Source organism: Serinus canaria, chromosome 8 (assembly GCF_022539315.1).
Source record: "Serinus canaria isolate serCan28SL12 chromosome 8, serCan2020, whole genome shotgun sequence".
Lineage (NCBI taxonomy): Eukaryota > Metazoa > Chordata > Aves > Passeriformes > Fringillidae > Serinus > Serinus canaria.
The window spans coordinates 25,780,670-25,806,530 of NC_066322.1; the positions used below are offsets into that span (position 1 = coordinate 25,780,670).

General features: G+C 40.8%; 1 protein-coding gene across 1 annotated transcript in view; it reads left to right on the forward strand.

Moving 5' to 3' along the window:
- The first annotated feature begins 17,437 nt into the window (after nucleotides 1–17,437).
- Nucleotides 17,438–25,861, forward strand: part of CCDC180 (coiled-coil domain containing 180) — a 28,352-nt gene continuing 19,928 nt past the window's right edge. The window contains exons 1-13 of the mRNA XM_050977691.1: nucleotides 17,438–17,539; nucleotides 18,044–18,169; nucleotides 18,662–18,885; nucleotides 19,999–20,081; nucleotides 21,292–21,401; nucleotides 21,490–21,618; nucleotides 21,775–21,885; nucleotides 22,992–23,087; nucleotides 23,337–23,500; nucleotides 23,675–23,794; nucleotides 24,459–24,538; nucleotides 25,189–25,277; nucleotides 25,700–25,819. Coding sequence (XP_050833648.1) covers nucleotides 18,791–18,885; nucleotides 19,999–20,081; nucleotides 21,292–21,401; nucleotides 21,490–21,618; nucleotides 21,775–21,885; nucleotides 22,992–23,087; nucleotides 23,337–23,500; nucleotides 23,675–23,794; nucleotides 24,459–24,538; nucleotides 25,189–25,277; nucleotides 25,700–25,819 — 1,197 coding nt within the window. The 5' untranslated portion in view covers nucleotides 17,438–17,539; nucleotides 18,044–18,169; nucleotides 18,662–18,790. The remainder of the gene's footprint in view (nucleotides 17,540–18,043; nucleotides 18,170–18,661; nucleotides 18,886–19,998; nucleotides 20,082–21,291; nucleotides 21,402–21,489; nucleotides 21,619–21,774; nucleotides 21,886–22,991; nucleotides 23,088–23,336; nucleotides 23,501–23,674; nucleotides 23,795–24,458; nucleotides 24,539–25,188; nucleotides 25,278–25,699; nucleotides 25,820–25,861) is intronic.

Sequence of the window (25,861 nt, forward strand, 5' to 3'; positions counted from 1 at the left end):
CTGCAGTTCCATTTGGAATAGGAAAAACTGCTGGATCAAGATAGAAACAATTTGGTAACTGAAGGAGAAGTGGAAGAGGAGAGAAATAAAATCATCAAGTGATGCAAAGGCTGTCACTCACAACCTTTCAGAAGCAGACCAGTGCCCTGACAGTTCCCAAGAAAATGATGGCTGAACCTTCTCTTTTCCAGTCTTCTGCAACTCTTGAATCGGACAGGTTTATATCTCTTTTATTCATTATTCCAGCAGTGACAGGTGAAGAATATTTCTGCAAAACAAGCTGTCCAAAAGCACAGTGGCTGAAGCATTAGGCCAAGACAAATGATTGGGTTGTGAGCTTCCTTTTAGTCCAGCTGAGATCAACACCAGCTCTCTGATCCAGTGGATGTGGTGTAGGCTACACACTTGTGTAATTGGGCTGGCAAGAGGAAAAATAATGAGTAGATCTTTATTCACATAAACATGGTAAACCTCTTCCATATGAGGACAAAAAAATAAAGTTTAGAATCTTTCTCAGGAGAATAAAACCTGGCTTTCTGGGGAGAGGTAAAATGCATGACAAGGGCAACGTATTTTGGTCCTCAAAAACAATTTTGGCAACAAACACTCTGCATGGGAATGACATCTACTGATCTGACAACAACTTATGTTGACAGCAAGAAACCTGCAGGTTTACTCCTCAAAAATAAATAAATCTTGCAGCAAAATTCTATGTGTGATAAATTTAATATTCAAAAATGGGTGAGTGCTGCATTTTGAAGGCTAACACTAATATTCCTTAAAAAGTTTCTTATATTCCTTCAAATAAACCTTCAAATATTCCTTGAAAACCTAAGTATCTTGTGTCATTTCTAAAGCAAGGAAGTATTGAAAAATACTTCTACAGTGATATTGAGATATATCTATAGTGGTATTGAGAATATCACTATAGATGTGTGTAAATAATAACTATAAGCTATCTGTAAAAATTCTATTACCAAGCAGTGAATTTTTTGCCTGTTGCCTTTAATTTTACCAATTCTAATTGCTAATTCTAGTTTGAAACCCTGCAGAAGAGAACAAGGCACCAGGGACTCCCACAGCAGTGGGTTCTGAAATTGGAACCCCATGTGTTTTGAACCAGCAATGTGCTGGTTTGGGTTCTGTGGGGTTTGGGTTTTTTTCAGTGGATGATTTCTTTTTTCCCTCCAGTTTAATGGGGCTGTGTTTGACTTTCATGATCATTTAAGAGTCTGATTGATTTCATATGGAATTTTCACAGCCCTGGGTAAGGTCTTATGGTGACAAAATGATGGCATTTATAATCAAAGACATAAAGTGGCAAATGGTTCAGAGGTATTTTTCTATTAGAGAAAGGAATACAATCCAGTAGTTGCAACTGATGGAAATCCAGTGCTCCTTTTCACTAATGATTCATTCTTGGTGAAGCAAACCAAGACACATGGGGGATTTCCATAATTGCAGGGGAATTCAGGACTGATAGCTTGATTAAAGAGAAGCATTGTGTTTTGTGGGAATTGAGATTAAATGTTTATAAACAACAAATTGGTAACATAAGTCTATAAGTCTATAAACTGAACACTGATAAAATGGCTTGGTCTGGTAATACAATAATTCAAAGAAACAAGCCAAAAGGAATTTTTTGCTGTTTTGCAGTTGTGATACCTGTCTGTGCAAAGAATTTGATTTCATGGGGTTTTTTAATCTTGGTCTCCATGGTTATTTAGTGCAGGATGATTTTTGCAGAACATTTAAGGAATGTATACATTATTAGCAGCATCATATTTTTGGGAATAGTGTACTGATCACTACAACCTCTGTTTGTATATTTTTAGATCAGCACCTGTAACACCCCTGGTGTGTTCCTATGAAAACCTATCTTTCCAATCAGATCACTTTTTTATTAACATCTTCTCCTTAATACCCCTACATATTTCTTTTATATAATTAGGCTGGAAAACAATGATGATTCATGTTATAAGCTTATCAAGGATTTTTTTACAAAAATAAGTAAACACATTCTTAGACAGGATAATGGTTCATCAGCTGCCCTGAAATGCTTCCTGTTTAAAATCCTTGTTATGAGAACATGCTTTCACATAACAATTCTTTCAGAATTTGAGGATGGAGGTTATTTTGTTCCCTTAATTGAATGCACTGAGACCTTTGGCTATTATTCCAGTTTGAGTCAGTACCACAGTCTCATCCCCATTACTTCTTCCTTAGTGAAAATTAAAGCATGGTCTTGATTTTGGAGCCTTCTCTTTTAAAGGGTAACTTCATTGTCAAATGCCTTCATAGCAGATCATCTCCCCTTCTTCCTTATTTGTTTTAATTTATATGACTACAAAATCTTTCCCAATCTCTTTTAACATCTTTTTTTCAAAGACTAGTTTATCTTGATTGAAGCAACGTACAAATTCTCTTCCTCTTTTTGATTTTAAGGCACATCTTCCTTCAGCCATTTATTTTATCCCTGCCTGTTGTTTACCCCTAACAAGATTACAGGAGGAGTTACTCATCTCCTCAGATTCAGAGTCCTCTCTTGTATTGTTTTCCCTCTTGTACATGATATGAGATTAAAGAAGTAATATATATCTGGAAATGAAAAATCCTATATAACTTTAAGCTCCTCAGTTTCCTTCATCAACTCATTCCCTGAAACTCTCAAAGGCTGACTTTCTGAAATGAAAAATGTCATCTAAAATTAAAAAAAACAAAAAACCCAATAACAAAAACCCAAACCAAAAAAAAAAAACCTAATGCAAAGGAAGAACTCTATGCAACTTATTTTCTCTATTCTTACAGTAAATGAGCAGTTTTCCTACAAACTGCCCACTTGTTAAAATTAAATCTGTACTACCATCAACCCTCTTTTTATTTAGTAGATTATTTGAGAATTGGAGCAGCTTCAACAGTAATTCTTATTTAAGAAATAAATAAGAATTACTTATTTACTTATTACTTATTACTTATTACTTATAATAATCATAGAGAAGATTATTATTCTGTATGTGAAACACTAGTTTTCTCCCCTAATTGCAGCTTGGTTGGGTTCAGTTAAACAAACCCAGTGTTACTGAAGCAGTGAATTTCCTGCAACACATTTCTGAGACACAGGTTTCTGCTCACAGCAGCACTAAAATTCTGTCTTCCTGGCTTCTTTCTTCTCTTATCTAATTTGTGCATTCCTGCCTAATAAAATCAGGCACAATATTTATGTGACTCTCTTCTAGACATTTTTCCCACCATGATATTTTCTCTAAAGCTCTTTTCAGCAGCCATGGTATGTTCAGACTCTTAGAAAGCCAGGACATCAAATACTCAAATGCTATACATTCAGTCCATTTTTCTGGGGTTTTAGAGGTGTTTCATGCCCAAATGGCCTCTTTAGCCCTGATCTATGAGTGTTATTTGAGCTGAAAGTTTTCTACTCTTTTATTCTTTGGGAGCTCACCAAAAATTCCTGAAATTTATGGGCAATATTTGTGTTTCTGATTCCCTGATATCTAGCCTTGATCTATTTCCCTGGATAGTTGATAATTTAACCTGTTCTGCTGGGTACTTTATTAATTTTTTTATTTCTTTTGTGATAATATGACCCTTAATATGTCTGTTAGGAAACAGCTGGAACTTTGGTGGAGGACCAGGTATGTTTGTATCTCAAGCATTGTGTACAGAAAACTATTCACAACACCAGAGGTTTATGTTCAAAAAGGAGACTGAGAAGAGGGATAATTCATTGTGGGGAGTTTTGGAGGGAATTAGAGACAGGACCTCTGAATTGTTTTTAAAGATGTGGTTTATTTTCTCATCTTCTGTGTAGGCAGGAAGGGTGAATTGGGCTCACGTTGTTACAGCATGGTTCAGAAGGCCCCAAGACCCTTACAGACAAGACCTTTTAAGGAATTATTGACCAATAAAAACCTGCCAATAAGGATATTTATGTTTTTGACCCAATCCTTAAATATTTCATGTTATGGATTTGTGTTACAGTGTTAAGCTTTCTCAGCCTATCATGTAATGACACACAAACCTACAGTGCTGCATTCTGAGCTCCTTGTTTACCTCTGCAACTACTTTTATTTTTTCTGTATCTTAAACTCTAAAACTCTAATTTTTACTTAACATTTCTCTGCTTTAAACTGTAAATCTGCATGTTTGCTTCTAGCACCTGAATTTGGAAGCCTTTCCCAAGGTCTCAGATCAAATCCTGTGTTTAATTCTAAGCTTTGCCTTAGAGGCCCAAAGTTCTGAGAGCTCCTTGCATTTCAGATTGCAGCAGAGGAGTCCTGCAAATCTACTTGAATAAAGGGAAAGAGCCTACTGGGGTGAACTTCCTTTGTTCATTCACAAGCTCAGCTCCAGAACCATCCACACAGCAGGATCCAGTGGGATCTAAGGACTGCTCTGTTCTCTCCTCCTTGCTTTATCTGGGCACAGCAGGGCTCCCATTCTGTCCCTACTACTGGCTGAATGAACAGGGTTAGGAGATCAGATTCAGCTTTGTTAAAAAAATAATGTGAATTTGTATTTATAAAGGGAAGGTATTTGGAGTGATGTGCAGTCAAGGTCCAGGAAAAAACAGACTGCAGATCTCCATACTTAATTGTGGTGTGGATGGAAACATGAACAATTTGGCTGCTGTTAGGATCACTTTGGCAAATTGTCTCCTGAATTATTGTCACAAAGTAAGAATGAATTATAACAATTGGAATGATTGAAGTGGAATATAAGATGGTTGTTCACTTTTGTTTAGGACTAAATGGAGCTGGAGAGGTGAGTGAATTTGTGCACTGTCAGTGATTAGAGCTGTTAAGGAACAATAATAGTAGAAATCAAATAATAAAAGACCTTCAGATATAATTGTTTCTTCATTAATGCCATTTTATGCTAATTTGTCAATGGTTCCTGATGGAACAATCACAGCCCTTTCTGTAATTGCTGAGTACAAAATATTATATATATTTATTATGGATGACAATTCAAGCAGACAGTGGTAAGGGCTTTGTTCCCCATCACCTTTTGCTGTCTTCTAACTAGTTATCCACCTTTAAAGCAGAAAGTACAAGAAAAGGAGGAAATAGAGGGAAAGGGAGGGAAAGAGAAACTGCAAGAGTTACTACTGCACAGGCAGGTGTGAGAAAAGAAATAACATTTTGCTTCAGCCCAAAAAGATCGTGGAGTAAAAAAAAAAAAAGGTAGATTGTTAATTCTCTTTCCTCCTGACTGTTATCTCTGTGTTTTGTTGAATGGGTTCATTGCACCTATGAAGTGTTTTTGGGAATCAGGAGAGAAGCAGGGTGGAAGATGTGACCAGAAGGGGAAGGGGGATGAGAGAAGAGAGAAGAGCAGGTGGGCATCCAATGGGGAAGGGGACAGCAGCCACAGGGTATAAAATGTGAACATTTTGACAAAGGGAGTGTGTGCTGACCTCTCAGGGGAGAGACGGACACCCAGCTCAGCTGACTCCTTGATCCAAATAAACAGGCACCTTTTCCCCCTCTCAGTTGTATAAAAAAAGTGAGCTATTCCTGACACAGGGAATTCAAATTACTATAAGCATAGCTGTTTAAAAGTATTGAAGTATCATCTACTTTTAAATGTGAGTTCATATAATCTAGAGATGGAGAGAATTTATTAAGTCATTCAATGTAGTCAAGACGAGCAGTACCATGTGGTCATTGCAGTTTCATCTTTGTCTTCCTTGTCTCATGATAATCTAAGCAAGATTATCACTTTTTTTGCATTTTGCTGGCTTTGTAGGTACTTTAGATACATGTGGTCCATGCCATCTAAAGACCAAGACACAGTTATCAAAGCTTTCATTATGGATTGCCTATACTTCAGTAATAATCTGCATTTAAGGTCACTTTTCATGACATCTTCAAACCATAATACAGCAATTAATGTCTATTTTCTTAACAGCAGTGTTTTTGCATGAAGGTTTAAGTTACTCCAGAGCCACTAGCAGTTTGGAAGTGGGAGTATGTCACTGCAGCTCATTAGAGCACAGTTCCAGCACTGTCTGGAGGAATCTGCAGCAAGGCTCTATTCTACTCTGTTCTGACACTAATGGACAAATCCCTGTAGAAATGGGAATTAGACCCCCCCTCTGAGCACTGACTTGCAGTGTGTCCCTGCCACTTCTGAGTTCATCTCTTCCCAGTGAATCTTGCATTCCTCTGTATCTGTTTGTGACTTGTCCAAAGGAATAGCTTGCACATCAGAGATGGCCAGCATCCTGTCTGGATGCATAAGAACATTCACTTTGGAATGGCACAGAGACATTTCTTCAGTCACAACAAATCTTTCACAAAGCACAGCCCTCTGCTCCAATTTAAATTTTTAAAATTCTTCTGATGCAGAACATTCCTTGGAAAAACATGAATTAAAGAGGAGGTACACTAAGACTTGTAGTCATGAGGAGGTTCTTTAATTTTATGCTGTCACATAATGTGAAGGTCATCAGAAGAAGGCAGTCAAAAGAAGGCTGACTTCTGCAATTGATCTGCTACTCTACCAGCTGATCAAAATCAGATGGTCACCAAATAACTTGGCTAAGCTTTGTCTTTCAATTCTGAATCCTATTTCCTGATTAAAAAAAAAAAACCAACAAATCTTTATTTTACCAGCATTGCAGCCCCACAGGAAGAGGCAGCAGGGGTTTTGGACAGAGGCTCCATGGTGAGACACTAAAAGTGGGGATCCCACACCTGAATTCAAACCAGCTGAAATCTTTGGTGGTGACTGCTGGAACCTCCTGTTCAGCAGTTACACAGCATCTAACACAACACTTCTCAGTGATGCTGTTATCTGAATGTAAATCACATTCTGCAGCATCAATGACCCCAGTCAAAAATCTCTCCAGCCTCAGCACCAACAGCAGCTCCTTCAGCTCACCACTAAGTCATGAGCTTTGAAATAAGGGATTGAACACAATGTAAGGGGTAAATGTGAAGTATTCAGGAGCAGGAGTATTTGGGAAAAAAACCCAACCAAACCCAAAGGAGTGTCTGCATGTGACATCAACTTTTCAAACTGAGAGTAGGTTTAGATTGGCTAAAAAGAAAAAACTTCTCTACAACGAGGCTGGGGAGACACTCAAATGGGTGTACAGAGAATTTGTGGATGCCTCATCATTGAAAGTGCTCATCATCAGTTTGGCCAGGGTTGAGCAATTTGATCTCTGCTGCCTTCCACAGTGGAAGCTATACCTGCTCATGGCAGGAGGCTTGGTCTAGAGGAGCTTTAAAGATCAAGCCAAACCATTTTATGATTATATTAAAGCCTACTTATTAGAATGGAGAAATACCACTTTCCCATAATGTAAGCAAACTCCCAGTGCTTCCAGAAATTTTATAACTTTGATTAAAGTTCTTTGGTTCTAAATAACATAACTGCCACGAGCAAATGCTAATACAGAACTTGAGGAAAATGGGAACTCCAATGCTAAATTGACTTCCTTTCTTGGTTACCATGGCAATATAATCTTCCTGTGGGGGAAATTGTCTCATGTTATATCTATACAATTGCAGGAGGCCTCTTCAATACCAAAGCACACTGTCTCAGCTTTCTGTAACATACAGGGAAGGCAAAGAGTATTTCCTGAAGTGTATCTGATTGTCTGGTTGTTTGGAAAGGACTTTGTGTAAGGATGAGGGATTCAGCAGCTCTGGATAAAGCATGCACTCAGACAGTTGATTTCAGCAGGATTCATTGTTTCCTAATTTTGTGAGCTATGCAAGCTCTGATCATTAGGAAAACAAATCAGCAAGCAGCCTGCTGAGCAGCAGGAGTGTCCTTATCCTGCATGTGCCTGGTGCACAGAGCTCAGATGCACAACACAAGCTGATCCGTGGCTTGAAGCAAGTAGCAAAAATGTCTCTTGGATGTGGAGGTTTCTGAAATATATTGTTTATCAGTTTCCCTGGGTTGGGTTTGAAGGCACTTGAGACAGTAGTTCATGTTTGAACTCAGATGTTTATTGTTATCAGTAAAACAGTCTCACTACTGTGAGTTCTGCAGCTTTTCATTAGAATGCACCAAATGCCCAACAATCTCTTGGTACAAGGTCTTTTAAGACTAAACTATCCAATTAAAAAATGACACCTGGTTTATTTTCCCTTTTAACCCAATAACTGATCCCACAGAGCCCCCAGTGCAGACTTTTCTGCCCAATTACAAAACGCCACCCAAACCCATGGAGAAGGAGGAAGAAGGTAAAGAACAACCTGCCTCCACCCCAAAACATCCATCTTGCTTCATATTTATTTCTATATTCTAAAATCCCAAACTCTTAAGTTTTCCACCCTGTGACATCTCACAACTTCTAACAACTACACACCCACAATCCCAGTGCTATCAATCAATTCTGGAAACCTTCTTCACAGCCTCAGGGTCAAATGCAGTGTTCTCTTGTGGGTCTGTGCCTTTAAGCAGAGAAAGTTTAAAATTCTCAGCATCCAGGATTCCAACCCTGCTCAAAGACTCTGAGGAGGCATCAATATGCACTGATGTAGCTTGAAGCAGCTGAGTGTAAGGGATGAACCCAGGATCACTTTTATCCTTGCTGGATTTGTTTGTTCAACAAATATCTTCTACCTCCAGGCACAACTCATCTAGCAACAGATGTCAACTCATATGTGAGAAACCCCTGACATTCATTTAGTCCAATTTTTGTCTCCCTTTTCCTGCTTCCTCTCTTCTGTATCTTTCCCTTCTCTTTGGGTGAATTATTCACCTATTCTTACTCATAGGCAATGTCTCTAGCACACCCTGAGGTATTTCATAAAGATCAAGTGATCACTATTACATCATTATTGATATGATACATTTCCAGTCTAATTCCAGTCTCATTAGAGTGCAAATGATCATGTTTTTGCATCTGTCCATGACAGATGTCCTGGTTTTATTCAGTTTTATTTACTTCAATTTTTTTTTTTCTAAAGGATGTTTTATTACTTCGAAGTATTAAATTATTGAGGAACAGATTTTTTCCCTATGTGAGCTACAACAGCAATGAATTATTGCACTTGACAACCAAAAATAAATTATCCTGGCTTTATCTTTTAACCTGCAAGATGTTGCAGTAATATACCTAAATGTCAAGTCATTTTGGATGAATGTGAATGGAGTCACCTAGAATAATTTCAGCACCTTAACATTCAGATAAAAAAATTACTCAGAAGCTTTCTCTGGATTATATCTGACTTCTTCTATTTGACAGGCAGTAAGAAATTCTTCAGTGATAACTCAGCTTACACTACTTCTGCAGGGCCATAGCTGGCATGCTCTGTTACTGTTCTGCAGGTAAGCAAGGAATATTACTTTTTTTCCTGGATTCATGATAGTAAGTTACTCTGGTTCCAGCCCAGAGCAGCAGGAGGGAGCATGCCCAGGACATTGTGTTATAATATTCCTCCTTAGGTCATTGCCTGGGCAGAGGAAAAGGGAGTGTGTCTCTTGGGAGAAGGGTGTTGGAGCTGTCCACCACTGTTTTCCTTTGTCCCAGCCTGGTGAATATTTTGCACATAAATCACTCTCTGTACACCTTTGTGGTTAATAGTGCTGCTGTTACTGCTTGTTTTCCTATCTCCTTGCTGTTTCCAGGAAATTGTTCTCAGCTGCTGATTTTCACCTTTTGTGCCGCCAGTTCTCAACTCCACCCCCCGAAAGGGGAAGCTGGGGAGCAAGGATGCAGTATCTGGTTTGGGAGAGTCACTGAACTGGGGAGCAACATTCCTAAATTGCAACAGAAATACAGCAAGGGAAAATACCCTAAAAATAAATAATATTGGTTTGACAGTGTCTGCTGTCAACATCATCAGATACAGGCAATGGAAAAAATATTTAGTTTGAACTAGTTCCAACAGAAGGCATCTACTTCATGTTTCTGTATTTCTTTTTTTGAGGAAGAGCTAGACCTATGTACTGTAGACCTATGGACATCCAGTGTTCAATAAATTTGAGGCCAAAGAGTGCAGAACTCTGAACTGATGGTGGCTTAGATCATGTGCCCACACAGCAATGTTAGGGCTTCACAAATCACCTGACTGCATAACCAGCTAAATTTGTGCTGCTCTGTGTTTCATGAGGATTTTTCCTGGGATCCACTCAATTTTACCTACTGACCTAAAGAAATGTTTCCAGATGCATATGCAGATGTGTGAACAATAAGGTAAAAAAAAAGTGAAGTCCCCAAGGACATGATCTGTTTGGAATATTAAATCAGAGATTCATGCCCTCAAATTTCAACAGGGAATGTATTTGCTGAGGTTCTTACTTTGTATGTAGGTTGTTAAGTGCCAGATGTTAAATAATGACTGTAGAAACTTAAAACTGACAGATATCTTGAAATTAAAGGCTGTAGTTTCCTTTTGAGTGTAATACTCCATGGGAATAATGTTACCAAAGCATAGGTGATCCAGAGATTGCAGAGATTTAAGAAAGTGAGGATACTGATTTTAAAGCTATTTTCCCACCAGTTTTGATAAGATTGTAAACTGCACAGCCACAAGGGATTTTTTTATTTCCTTCTTTGCATAAGATTAGGATCAGAATAAATAAAAACTGGAAATCCCAAAAGAAACTACAACTCTTATGAGAAGTCTATCCAATTTTTTGAGTCCCAAACCAGCACAAATACTTCAGATAAACAAACACTCAGATGCTACTTTTTCCCAGATTCCAGTCTATCTTTTCAGATTCTTTTTACCAGTCAAGGCATAGCAGAAGATAAACATAAAGCAAGGGGGAAGCAGGGCTTTTCCAGGACGCAGATCATTCCCAGTCTCTGGCTCTCTGCTGACACTTCTGAGGCAGGACTCAGAAGCAGAGAGTGCCTGCACCCTCCCGTGCCTCCTCAGCCCTGTGTGAGCAGTGCACAGCAGCTCTGGCAGGGAACCTGCACTGCAGAGGGCTTGTGCTTTTTGGCTTTTCACCTTCATCAAATGATGCTCTGGGTCCTTAAACTGCAACCCCAAGATACTCCTCTGCTGAGGGAGGAGCAGCTACCACATCTCTTAATGTTCCCAGCAGCTGAGGAATTGCCATGGAATAACTTCCAGCACAAACCTTTCAGCTGGAGCTCGCTGTTCCCTCTGCAGACTTCTCCTGTGCTGGGATCACTCACCTGCCTTTTGGCAGCCGGTGACCCCTCAGGTGTGACCTTCCAGCGACCATCCATCCATCCATCCATCCATCCATCCATCCATCCATCCATCCATCCATCCATCAATCATCCATCCATCCATCCATCCATCCATCCATCCATCCATCCATCCATCCATCCATCAATCATCCATCCATCCATCCATCAATCATCCATCCATCCATCCATCCATCCATCCATCCATCCATCCATCCATCCATCCATCAATCATCCATCCATCCATCCATCCATCCATCCATCCATCCATCCATCCATCCATCCATCCCTCGGGCTCCCGGGGAATCCATTCCCGCCAGGAGCAGCAGGGCTGGAGGCGCTCCAAGGGTGACACCGGGTGGTGGCTGCCGGCACACACCGGCTGCTGCCCGCTCCTGGCATCTCCTGTCCTGGCACGGAAGGACGGGAAAATCACGGATCTTCCACTTACCATGGAAAGCACCATGGTTGCTTTGGAAAAGTGAAAGTACTTCATGCAGAAGAACTATTTTAATAATTTTATGAAAATAAAATTTTATTTAATACTTATTGCCTTGTAGCTCTCCTTAGGAATTTTTAAAGGTTTTTTTTTCTGTTTCTTTGGTGGTTTTTGATTGTTTTTTGGGGTTTTTTTTTTTTGTGAGTGTGCTTGTTTTGTTCTCTTTGTTTTGTTATGGTTTTGTAGAGTTCTTTAGGCAAGATTGATTTGAAAACTGAACAGTCCTCCACTATATTCTCCTGAATTCACCTGAGACTCTTCCTAGGCATCTCCCTGCTCCCTTTTGCAGTGAGTCCCACATCATTCTCCTGAAGGAATGGATGGCTGCCCTGTTTGCTGGGTGATAAACTGGGTGATGGCCAGGCCCACAGAGTGGTGGAAATGGAGTTCATCCTGCTGGTCCTGTTTAATGTCTTTATCAGTGATCTGGACTAGGGGATGGAGTGCACCCTCAGTAAGTTCACAGATGATGCCAAGTTGGGTAGGAGTGTTTTTCTCTTCTGGAGGACAACAGGTTTTGGGGTTCTCTACAACTACAGTTCTGCACAGTCCCAGTATGTGCCCTGTGCTTACCCCTTCATGCAGGTAAATATGTAACCTCTGCACCAGCAGCCTTTATTCATCATTGTGAGTGACAGCTCTGGACATGGAGAGCAGTTTGTCACTCTATTAAATGTCAGTCTTGGCTGTAAGGCACATGCTACTTATAAATGTGACCTTTTTTTTAAAGCTCCAAAGAGTGTTTCGCTGTGTACTGTGCATCATGCAGGTTTGGAAAGAAAAATTTCCCCAGGCCAGGAAATAGATATAAAATGACAGGAGATGTGAACTATTTACTTTTGAGAGCAGTCTTTTAACTCTTTGTCCTTCTTTCCCAGCTTTGTAAATGTCCATTAAATACCTCATAAAATGCTATCATGATATAGCTACTTTTTTAAGGAATTAGATAATCCTGATGGTTTACAGGACACTTGATTTGGCCCTGGTAAAATGATGTTCACAATCATTTGTCATCTTACCTCTCACTACAAACAGCTTTTGTGCTGGTGGTCTTTGGATGCTTGAGTTTTGATTTTTTGGAAAGGACTTTGCTAATTGCACAAAACAGATGTATTTCAATTTATTCTTTCTCTCTATGAGTTTGCTGATTTTAATTACATTTTCTCAGTAAAAGGCATTAATAGAAAGTATTATAATAGAACTTTGTAAGGTTTCTTATTCATGAAAATTTCAGTCACTGAATTTTTAAGAAAAGAAGTGTACATTATCTACTTTGTCATATTGCTGAACTCTGTAAGCAAAACATAATATATAATTGAAGTTTCATCTTCTTATCTGGAATGACTAGTAAAAGTATTTAATTTGGTAATAAGGCACCAAACCAATATACTTCTGAAACAAGTATCAATGGAAAGAAAACATTTATTTTAAAAATTACCAGTTTTACTTTAACTGTTTTCTTAAGTGTTAGCAAAAGGGACTCTATTGCATTTTCTTCTTTTCTTTTAGTTTGTGGACAAGTTTGAAAAGGAAGACTGTGTCTCAACATTTTTTCAATATCTTTAAGGAAGAAGCTTCACAACCACCCTGGGCAGCCCATGCCAGTGCCCAGGGTGAGGGTCAGAGAAAACCTCCTGTACTTCAGTTTGTGAGCACTCACTCTGGTGGTGTCACTGGGCCCACTGAAAAGAGCCTGGCTCCATCTGCTTTGATCCCTCCCTTCAGGTATTTATAGACATGGATAAGACCTCCCTAAGCCTTCTTTCCTCCAGGCTCAATAGTTCCATCTTCCTCCATGTAGGAGCTGCTCCCATCTCTCCATCATCTTCACAGTCCTTCACAGGATTCTTCTGAGCTGAGGAGCCCCAAACTGGAGCCAGCACTAGGGGTGCTCACCAGTGCTGAGCAGAGGAGAAGGATCCCCTCCCTTGGCCTGCTGGCTGCACTCTCAATGCAGCTCAGGATCCCAGAAGATCCTGAGGCTTGTGTTGACCTTGGTGCTCTCCAGGACCTCCAAAGCCTTTCCTGACAAAAGCTTTCCAGCCCAGCTAGGTGGCCCCAGTATGCTCTGGTGCCTGCCTGCTAGAGTTCCCCTGCAGATACAGGACTTTGGGCTTCCCCTTCTTGAACTTGTGATGTTCCTGTCAGCCATTTCTCAAGCTTGTCAATGGCAATATTATCCTTCATCACTTCTTCTGAATATTATCCAATATTAACCACTGATGTTGAGTTGTTGTGAGTAATAGAACCACACAGGACTGCAGGACAAGAATTTTTGTGGCAGTAACTGCTGTGTGCAAGAGTTTCCCTTTGTTTTTTTCAATAAATATATAATGGAGTTGTAATACTCAGCAGGCCAAAGAAGATGCTGCTTTCAAGGGCCAAGCCACCCAGAGTGGGTGTGTGGTGGAGGGCCTGGGCCACCCGCAGGGCTGGCTCAAGAGTCTGTAAGTGACATGAGGAGATGAGCACTGAGGGTCAGGCTGGATCCCCTGGTCCATGGGCAGAAGGTAAAAACCCAATATGTACAATACTAGTTTGGTCAGAGGGAGGTTCAAAGAGCTGTAATACCTGTTAAAAAAAAAACTTACTTGATGAAAAGGGAAGATATTTCACTTCACTTCTTGAACTTCCTTCTTATTTAAAGAAAAAAAAAAGTTCAAAGATAAGCCAGTATGAATCTCATAGAACTGATTAGTATCTATGTTTCCTAATTCAATTTTTAAACTTGTGTGTTAAGCAACTGAATTAAAACATGTTGCTGTAATTGTGGGTTGAGGCATGTATTATCACCATTAATAGTCTTTATTATTTATGAGATATAGGCAATATTCAAATCTTTGCATAAAACTTCTTGGCTAATTCAATCTAAATACCTAAATATAATTAGTGGAACAGTTTGTTAGCATAATCATTGCCATGGGCTGTAATTAACATAAATTTTAATTTCATGACCTTGTAGAAGAGATTATAATTGCACAAACCATCATTGTGCTGAGAATGTTTTCCTCTTGAATGTTGTTTCTTGATGACAATCACCAAAATGTTTTGAAATTATTATCATTATTGTAGTACTCATCTGCATTCAGAGAATCAGAGAATGGTTTGGTTTAGAAGGGGACCTTGTAAATCATCTGGTTCCTACTTCCCTGTCACAGGCAGCAACACATTACTCTAGACCAGTTTGCTGCAAGCCCTGTCCAGCCTGGCCTTGAACACTTCCAGGGATGGGGCAGCCATCTCCAGGACAGCTTCTCCAGGAAACCTGTGCCAGGTCCTCATCACCCTCACACGGAAAAATTTCTTCCCATCTAACCCTGCCCTCTGGCAGTGGGAAGACATTTCCCTTTGTCTTGACACCCCAGACCCTTGGAAATAGTCATTCTCCATCTTTCCCATGTGCTCCCTTCAGAAACTGGAAGGCCACCATTAGGTCACCCCAAATATGCCCTGGCTACTGTTCTTAGGGACAATTTACCAGGGCTGGGATTCTAATTTGTTAACTCACACCTCTTAGATGCTAGTGAATGGTCAAAGGGAACAAATTCTTTGATTTGTACTCAGCATCCTCTATCTGGACACCGAGAGTTTGTTTAGTGGGAACAATGGAATTAGTGGAATTGTGGGGTCACACACATAAAACTTCTGTCAGGTTTGGGCTCATGTCTCAAGCACCAACCATCCACTGCCATCTTGGTGAAGAGAATTCTACATCCAAATGGATTTTTTCAGGCTGTGAACTGCAAACCATGCGGTGGGGTCCATCCTGCACCAGGCAAACCCGCCATGGCAGTATTGACAGCTGGGCTGAGCAGCACCACTGGCTGCCACAACCTCAGCAAACAGTACTGGCTAATCAAAGGATCAAAGACCTCATCAGCATTGGCTGTGTGGGAGCTGTGCCCAGGAAAACATTCCGTGGAGTTGTCACATCAATGTGATGAACCCTTTAGCAGAAGGAGGATCCTCATTGCATCTTTTAGCTGGAGAAAGGGACAACCAATCTTTTGGCTACTCAGGAAAATATTGCAAATGGAACTGCCACTGCCATGCAAGGATTTCCCAGTAAGTGGCTCAGTATCACAAACTGCTGCTCAGAAGCGCCCAGTCTGAGATTAGTTGCTGGCTACAGAAGGAGGTGTTTGCATGTTAGTAAATACTACCTGCTGCTGTCTCTGTAAACCAAGATCAATGCATTGAGACCAGCCTGAAATTCTGGAGAAGACTAAAGCCCTCATGTGATGTGATAACCAAAATTAATTAGTGTAAAATAGCTGTTTTGTTGTCATGGCTTAGCTTTTGTTTCCCAGGTCTCAGGGCAGCTATCAACAGGTTTTGGCTGTACTTATTCTCTAAGAAAAATGACTTTAAATGGGTGCCAGTTCTCTTCAGTTTTTTCCAGGGCATCCTATCCACGACTTCCTTAAAAACCTGAAAGTTTGTTCTCCTAAAATTCAGGGTCTTAATCACAGCCAAACTATTAAGTGCTCCTGCATATAAAAGTCAATATATAGACAAATGTTCACATAAGTCAGTGTGAATGAACACAGGGGAAAAAAAAATTAAAAAGCGGCTTTCATGCCAAGGATCAAAGCCCAACACTCAGAATTCCCAGCTGGCACTCAGTTCCAAGTGCTGCAGCAGTACTGAGTGCCAAGGCAGAGGAATCTGCCTTTGCCATTGCAGCCCTTGCAGGGCCCTGCAAAGGCAAGGGCTGGCTCACTGCTGCTGTCCTTCCCCAGCCACAGATATCAGCCCAGACCTCACAGTTCTCATCTGGGGCATTCTCAGCTCTGCACTAAACTGTGCTGCCAGCAGGAGATGGTTCTTTATCAAACTGCATCAGCCATGGTGCAGATTATTCCATTCCTGACAATTCAGCAGAGTGTAACTTACAGGAGGAGTGAGTCACCTGTAGCCAAAACCAGGTTCTGTTCCTAATTGTTTCACAGAAATTTTGGGGGATTTGAACATGCCCTCTAATACCTGCTCTGTTTATGTGGCTGTAAGATGGAATTGTTTTTTAAAATTCTAATGAGTGCTACAAGGCAATAAGTATTAAATAAAATTTTATTTTCATAAAATTTTTAAAATAAGTCTTCTGCGCCATGAAGAGCTTTCACATCTCCAAAGGAGCCATGGTGCTTTCCACGGTAAGTGGAAGATCCATGATTTTCCCGTCTTTCCGTGCCAGGACAGGAGATGCCAGGAGCGGGCAGCAGCCGGTGTGTGCCGGCAGCCACCGCCCGGTGTCACCCTTGGAGCGCCTCCAGCCCTGCTGCTCCTGGCGGGAATGGATTCCCCGGGAGCCCGAGGGATGCATAGATGGATGGATGGATGTCCGCTGGAAGGTCACACCTGAGGGGTCACCGGCTGCCAAAGGGCAGGTGAGTGATCCCAGCACAGGAGAAGTCTGCAGAGGGAACAGCGAGCTCCAGCTGAAAGGTTTGTGCTGGAAGTCATTCCATGGCAATTCCTCAGCTGCTGGGAACATTAAGAGATGCGGTAGCTGCTCCTCCCTCAGCAGAGGAGTGAGCAGGCACAAACGCCTGGAGCGGGGAACGGCTCTGCGGTGTCCGTGAGGAAATCTGTCCCGTGGGCATGCCGGGGCCAGGCGAGGAGGCTGGGACGAGGAGAGGCGCCGGGTCCAGGAGGGACGGCCGGGACGAGGAGAGGCGGCCGGGTGCTGCCGGGCTGAGGCGGCGGGTGCTGCCGGGAGCGGCCACCGGAGGGCGCGGTGGCTGAGGCTGTGCCGGCCCCGCTCCCCCCTCCCCGCCCCGTTGTGCTGACAACGGCCCGCGCGGTTCCGCCTGAGGGCCCCGTGGGGGACGGGCAGAGAGCCGGGAGCGACCCCGAGCGACCCCGGGAGCGACAGCCGCCGGACCTGGAAGGTGAGCGGTAGGCGTGGAGTTTCAGCGTTAGGAGTCTCCCGGAGCTGCTTTGAAGGCTGGGGCTCCTCTGCTCTAGGACAGGCTGGGAGAGCTGGGGGGTCCAGTCTGCAGAAGAGAAGGCTCCAGGGAGAGCTTAGAGCCCCTTGCAGTGCTTAAAGGGGATCCAAGAGAGCTGGAGAGGGACTTTGCAAAAGGGCCTGTAGTGGCAGGACAAGGGGAATGGCTTCAAACTGCCTGAGGGCAGGGTTAGATGGGATATTGGGCAGGAATTGTTCCTTGGGTGGCTGCTGAGGCCCTGGCCCAAGTTGCTCAGAGAAGCTGCGCTGCCCGTGGATCCCTGGACAGCGCTTGAGGCAACCTGGACTAGTGCAAGGTGTCCCTGCCCGTGGCAGGAGGGTGGAAGATGATCTTAAAGGTCTCTTCCAGCCAAACCATTCTATGATTCAAGGAGCAAGGAACCCCCTTTTTCCCAAGTGAAGTGTTACATCTCCTCTTGGCTCCCAGCTTGCAATTGCCAGTTCTTCTGGAAGCAGGCCCGGCCAGTCAGCTGCGATGAACCACGAGTTCTCAACAGGACGGGAGTGACATGTTTGCAGAAAGGAAGGCTGCAAACAGTTCTTCAAGGCCAAGGTAAAAAAAGCAAAGGATTTGGCAAAAGCCAAAGGAGTTTGTTGTGTTAGTCAATTTTCTGGCTGTTGAAATGACCCCAGGTCAATTTCAACATTTCTGGTTTTGGTTTGTTTTAGTAAAAGATGAATGTGTTATCTCCAGCATATGCTCTCCAATGCATCTACATGTGTTCCCATCTCTTTGTTGGATATCAGGTTATATTAACTGGAGGCAGAATCATAACACAGCAGTAAAACATTTAGAGGCATAGTTAGCCAGATTCAGGCATTTCTCACTCTGCTGTTAACTTTTTTGGTATCTGTAAGCAAGGCAACACCATCCAGTTACTCCACTTTCGAGGAAAAGATTATCCTTTTTTTCTCATTTTGAAAACAGCCATTGATGAAAATGGTTATGTGTGTGGCATGTAGGGTTCATAATTTTACCTTTCTCTACTGCTGTCTTTCCCCTAGTATTTTTCATTAATTATTTTGCCCCTTCTCCGTTCTGTAGGTTTGAAGGAATTCTGATTGTTGAGATTGTGGTTCTTTGAAGGTGTACTTAGCCCATCTTTTGGATGAAGGAAAGAAGACAAGGAGCTCTAAGAAGAGTAAAAAGCTCACTTTAAATAAACATTCAGAAATGTTTGCTGATGCCATGCCATTACCAAGTAATCAGCAGAAATGTGTTGGAAAAACACCCACCGGTGACTTCACAAAAACACCACAGTCAGACAGGTAGGGAACAGAAGCATAAAACACCAATTATATGTTCATAACTAAAGGTATGAAATTGACAGATTTTTTACTGGGAATTAGAAACTCTTGAATTCTTGGTCATAGCACTAACAACTTGTAATAGACCGTCTCCTTGCCAAATGTAAATTTAGTATAATGAACTGCTCACTGCCCGTTGAAGTGCAGGCTAACAGACTAATATTTGCAATGGAAGGCATATTGTATGGCTTTCCTTTTGAAAAGAAATTCTCTTTGCTCATAGCAATCTGGATATACACCTAGTCTGACACATATTTTTTAGGCTGTTTTTCCAAGTAAATGGCTTATATGATGATGTAAGATAATGCAATGAACAAGAATGAAGTTAATGCATCCGTCCTTCTTTACCCTAAGCCAGCTGCTGAATAATGATACAGGGATTCTCACTGACCCCAAGGAGAAACACAGTGCCCAAGCTGTTGGGAAATGCATTGGGCAGATTAAGGCTATTTCCATATTTCTTGCTAGTGTCTCCTAAGAGTTCATAGTGTTGTCTTAGATAGCAAAGGTTCTAATATCATCATAGTATGAGGATTTCATATTATCAGAGCTTCATACCTTGATGTTGCTCACAGGCAGCTCCTCTACTCACTGACTTCTCTAAGTCCTTGCAGTAACCTGACTCTCCTCACTCCTCTTTCCTTACTCTTATATAGCACTAGTTCTTATTGATTGCAGGTGTGGCCTGTTAAGATCATGCCCACCTCCAATCTTCATCAACTGAAGATGAAGCCCCAGCTGCAACTTATTGGGCTTGCAAGATCACCCTCTACACATAGGTTTTTTACCTTTTAGAACTGTTCTGTAAGTCTCTGTGGTTTACATGTTCTAAATCTAGCATGCATTGTTGTAATGCCACCCTAATAGACTTTGGGGTTAGGATCTACCCAGCCTTCAGTTTGTCTCAGAAGAAGAAACTTTGATTCTTTGAATTACATTCTTTAAAATTAGAATGATGCTCACGTTCACTTTAATGTTACATTTTGCCGATTGAAGTGTATTATACTATTATGCTAGTCCCTCTTCTGGTGAACTTTTAGTACAAATTGAAGCTTTATTCTCTTCCTGTTTCAGGCAACCTACAACTTTTCCAGAGCCATGGGGAAATGTAGATGAAAGTTCAGCTGAGAAAGTCAGAGGCCTGCCTGATGTAGTTGGTAAAACTGGCTTCCCTGAATGCCCTCAGTTCTAATTTTCAGTCACAGGAGACATGATACATGTAACAGGTTTAGCTGAACAAGGTACAAAGTTGTGCTGGTTTGAAAATAAACCAGCAGGAGAAATTAACCCCGCACAAATACCTTGTGAGAGATTTCAAGTTGGAGTTACAATTTAATAGAAATATTACAGCAAATGAAATGATACAGAAAAACTGGTTGAAAACCACAAAGTCAGAGTACAGCCTGGCACCCTGTTGGTCAGGGTTGCAGTGCTGTCAGAAGGGGTGGTCTTGTGGAAGTCTGGGTTCCTCCTCTGGATGTCTAGTGGTGGTGGTGTCCCAAGTCCCCAGACAGCCTAAATTACATACAGTGGGGTACATCCCTCAGTGCAGGGAGGTTCCCAATGGAATGATGTAATCACAATGGAATTATGTAGAATATTTATTTATGAGTCCCTGATAGTCGTTTCAGCTTCCCATTCTGCTGTCAGTGCATATTCAGTTCATCATGGCCCATTAGCACAGATGACCCTCACTGGATAGTGGTGCTGCTGCTTTCCCAGCTGAGTCATATTAAGGATAAAGAAACACTTCACCTTGCAGGGTTTGCCTGTCTCATTTTCAGCTTGAATCCTGGGCCTCAGATGGGCTCTGAAAACCACCCAACATTACCAGCTCATCACAAAATGAGGTAGAGGGGAGTAGAATACACAGTTTGGTTACACCCACATTGGGACTCTTTCTCCTGTAAAGCAACAAAAATCAAGCTCAGAAATGGCCTGACACACTTTTGATGATTTGTAGGTAATTTTGAAGATTAAGAGTCTTCTAATAGAGGAAAAAAACACAGTTGTGAAATTGTCCATCAGTCACAGGTTATGTCTAGATGATAAATTTCAGTTTTGATGTAATCAGACCTCATTCCTGAAATGTTGCATTTTTTTTTACATCATACCTGAGCTTAGTTGATAGTTCCATGCTATAATCCTTGTGAAAATCAGAACTTAATAAAGGAAATTTTAAAATATGCCCTAGTATTTTTAACCAGCATTTGCTAAGATTGCACTTCCCATGGAAAGATGTTGCACACTGCGAAAGCTGCACTAACTACAGCAGTCATAGTGTAGATTTAGGGATTTATTGTTCATGCATCCCATGTTCTGCAGTAACAGTTCCAGGCTGTAGAATCCTCATGTCTTCCTTGGCAGTTGCTGAGGAAGCAGGCAGCAGTGCATGGAGGTACCCGGCAGAACGGCGGCAGAAGCGTCACCATGGAGCAGTGACCGAAATGCAGCAGGAGCTGGACTGCATTGGCAGGGTAAGGCAGGAGTTTTTAATCCAGCCCTGAGTGCTCTTCTAAAGTCAGGGCCCAATATTCAAATGATCACACTGACCTACCATTGTAGGAGATGGAAGCCTCTGTTTTGAATCTTCAAGAATTCCTTCAGCTTGAAGTGATGAAATCAGATGAAAAGAGTAAACTCCTGTTTGAAAAGATTGCGTCTGACATGGCTTTGGAAGGTTTCTCATTTGAAGTAAGGCAGCTCAGCATTGGCTCAACTTCAGTTACTTGTATCTGCTCTGTGTAACTTCTTATGGCTCACTGGAGTCCTAAATTGTTACTTTTTAAATTTTCTGTGATATATATATATTCACTTTTCAGTGAAATTGAGAGTAGATTTTTATTGCAGGGTTTGGAAGAACTCTGGAATATGATCCATGAGGAATCCTCAAACAGAAGGAAGTGGATTAGGGCAGTGGATGAATCCCTAAAGGAGATTGAAAGGAGTCGAGCCATAAAAGTGAGCTGCAGTCTCAATAACTGTTACTTAAGCATAAGATTGTTATTTGCTGATATAATGCTGGGTGCAGAGCAAAGAGTAGCTTGTTTCCACAGGAGTCACAGGTCTGCCAGTAGTTCTGTTGTGTGGTGATTGCTTTCTTTTCACCAATAAACTATTCACTCATTTTACACCCACATAATCAGGAGAAGCCACTTTTTTCCAAGTGTGAAGGTGTTTCTTTCTTTCACAATTACCTGTACTAAAGGTGCAAGGAATGTGTGAACTGCTTTTATTTCCCTGGAGGGAAGCTTTCATTTGGTCTTTTATTTTTTGGGGGACAAACTTTCATTTGGTCTGTTGTTTTTGGGGGGACATAGCTGTTCTGCAGCTGAGAAGGAGCATAGACATGACCTAGCTCGATTTTAGTTTGGGTTGGCTGGGTGTCAGTAGTAAACATGTTGCAGTTTTGTAGTCTTCAACCTAACCTGTAAAAGCCATTGGACATCATAGGAAATGTTTGGATTAAAAAAATGAATAGACTATAGAAGAGCTTGTTGCACTGTCCTTGTAGGCAAAGAAAAGCTGTTTGTTCAACCAGTGCCAGTTTCTCCTCTCTTTGTAATTCAGGTCATGAAAAGGTCCAAGAATATCACCAGTGACCTTTCTGTTTAGTTAGATTAGTTACAACAAATGTCAGAGATGAACACATTTGCTTTAATTTTGTGTTCACTTAAAACAAGCACTGGTGGAATCCCTTCAGATATTTGAAAGGAATTTGATTTGATTTTTAAATTCATATTGCAGCCTGTCTGCAGAGCACTCAATTATCACAGATATTAAAGAGAAATCAGATAAGTGGTAGCAAAGTGGAATGTTTTAGTTACTATTTTTATGAACTACTGAAAAAAATCAGTCTTCAAGATAATTAAGATTAATATTTTAAAATTTACTTCTCAATCTGTGTGTCATCCAATTAATTTTAATTCACTTCAATAGATTTAATTAATGAATAATTAATTAATCTAATTTTAAAGGAAAAATAGTTCATGTAGTTTTTTAACTTGGGAAACTGATATTTCAGTTAACTTTTTGTTGTTGTTCTTCCTTATTCTTTTATTGCACAGATCGCAGATGTACTGACCAAGTATACTGAGAAACTGGAGGAAATTTCCTTCTTCTTGGCAGCTGATGTTCACAGGCTCATTAATGATAAGGCCATGGTAAATATTTTACCTGGGGCAGGATAGCAGTCTGAATATTCCTAGAATGTCTTTTTTTTCCCAGCTGAAATCAATTTTTTCTGCCTACCAATCACTGAAATATAGAGAGATTTCTACTTTGCATGGTATTTGTTATCATTTTTATTCTTTTTTCCCCTCATTTTGTGTAGAAGACACAATTTTTTTTTTTTTTTTGGTTTTGCATGTTGTATGCTGCTTCTACTCCTGGTTTTATTTTTTGATACACAGAACATAAACAGAGCACTGCTGGGTAATGAGAGGGCAACTGCCAAGCTGCTCTTTAATCTAATGAAATCAGAGCTTGAGAAAGAAAAAATGCACCAACTGAAATGGCAAGAGAGAGTCAAGGACTGGAAGCTCATCCAAAAGAACTGTGTAGTGCAGAGTTTCAGGTCAGAAATTTTGCAATCTTAGTTTAGACAATGAATAACACAAAGTGACTAGTGTTCACTTGTAGTTTCTATAAAACAAGTTAAAAAAAAGTTCTTTTTTCTTTATACATTTCATATATGATATAATGTATGATATCATGTTTCCATTATACATATCTTTATTCCATCCTGCAGAGAATTTATGGCAAGTGAAGAAATACAGAATCCCCCAGCTGTGAAAATGGAAATGGAAAAGATGATAAAGGAGCAGATTGTACTCAGTGAACAGAGACTGAGGGTTTTGCAGCACATTGGGTATGACAAAAGAGGATATAGCATAAAGGAAAACAGTTATTTCTGGAGTTAATGAAGGGCTTGGCTACAAAATGCACTTTGCTTTCTGTCAGTGTGTGCTTGTTAAATTCAGCAGTAAGACAGGGTCTAAACCTATATTTCTACAGCTATTTTAATGGAAAAAAATGCATGCTTGATTTTTAGTGTACCAGCTACACTAAATAGGTGGTGGTTGAGGGCTAAAAATGCAGGAATGCAAAAGTAAATCTTAATGACATTTGAAACGTGGTAGAAATGGGCAGACAAAGATGGTGGAGAGCTAGAAGTTGGTGGTTCTTTTCTCCATGTGTAATAAATTAAGAGAGGTGTATGGATAGAAATCTAACACTGCTGTATTTGAATATCCATCCTAAACACAAAAGCATTTTTGAGTGCAATGCATTACAATATTTACAGAGAGTTTATTTACAGTGCACATAGGAACAAGGTAGTTTACTGTTAGTTCCTTGTTGGGTAGTAAACAACAATCTCTTTGGTTGATTTTCATTGCCAAGATGGCTGTAAATAAAATAAAGCACATTAGTATGGGTACTCTGGTTCATAATTTTGTATTTGATAGTAGTTTTATATACAATTGACTGGTTTGTATTTTAAGATCCTTGACTCTTGTTTCCTACTTTGATAGTGCCTTGTTGCCTCCAACACATACAAAATCTGACATAAATGAATGGTACAGAACTCTGGAGAATTTGAACAAAAGTATAGGTAAGTTGGGAAATCATTAAAAAAGTCTGGAATTCAAGCAATACTTTTTTTTTTTTTTGGGCAATGATGCTGGGCATTTTTCCTGGGCAATGAGTTGCTTTGAAAGTGCATGTCTGCTCTATTCTTTGTTCCACGCGTTCCCAGATACCTTCTCAGCTGCTTTGAGCTGGCAGTAAAACCCAAAGAAGCTGCCTGTGACAAACACTTGTACATGGGGACACCTAGCAGGAATTGGCTTGGTTAGAATTAATCTGGGGAAATAAAAGTTTAAGTTTGACATGGATCAGTTCTCAATCATACAAAAATACTCCTTTTTAACTGTTGGAAGAGAGGGGAAGAAGTACTGAAGGTACTTCCTTTCTCTATGTCCTGCAGTGTGCCTTCCTTCTCTTGCTCCAAGCATGTCCTGTTGTGATGTTTTTAGCCTGCATGGTAGCAAATAAGTTGGTAGCAATTGTAAATAACTTGCTACTTTTAAGCATAGTTAGAAACAGCTTATTTGATTGGTTATTAGTGTCACTCAGGTGTGCAGACACTGCTGGGATCTGTTCCCTCTGCTGAGATTCAGCACAGGGCTTCTGTCATGTTTCCTTTTCACGCTGCACTGTGAAATACAGAATTTTGACTGTGGTCTGTTCCAAATCATTCAGACAGCCATAATGCAGAGTGTGTGGAGAAAATGCGTGTGCAGTACGAGCTGGTCCAGGGCAAATGTCAGGAAAAAGTGCAGACCTGCAAGGTGAGAGTGCCAGCTTTGGCTGTGGTAGCCATGGTACAGTGTGTCTTTACAATAAAATGTGTTTGAGGATCCACCAAACATTGGGATAACAAGTCAGATTAGTTTTTAACCACTTATTCTGTTCAAAAAGTAACTATCTGTTTGGTTTCACAGTAGTATTTGGTATTTGTACTTGAAATGTGTAAAAGTAATGAAGGGGGTGCTCAGTATTTGTGCAAAACCTGGCTTATCTTGGCAAAGAAATTCCACCTCTCTGCCTCAATTTCTCCTTCTGTATCCAGCTGAATTGTAGTGTTTACTAACAGAATGTGGGATCTAGGAGGCTGAGTCTTTCTCTGTCCATCACAAGAAAAGAATCACTAAATTTAGTCATGCTCTCTGAAAGTCATGCATGTCAATCATTTGTTATTCTTTTCATTTAGATGACCCTGTTGGATAACAACTTTTGCACAGCAGAAGATGTTGAAGTTGTGCATTCCAACATGCTTCAGATGACTGAGAAACTAAAAAATAGGTTTGAAGAAGAACTGGAGCACATGGATGTATGTTGATTACATTTATTTTTATCACTCCTTGGGATTAGT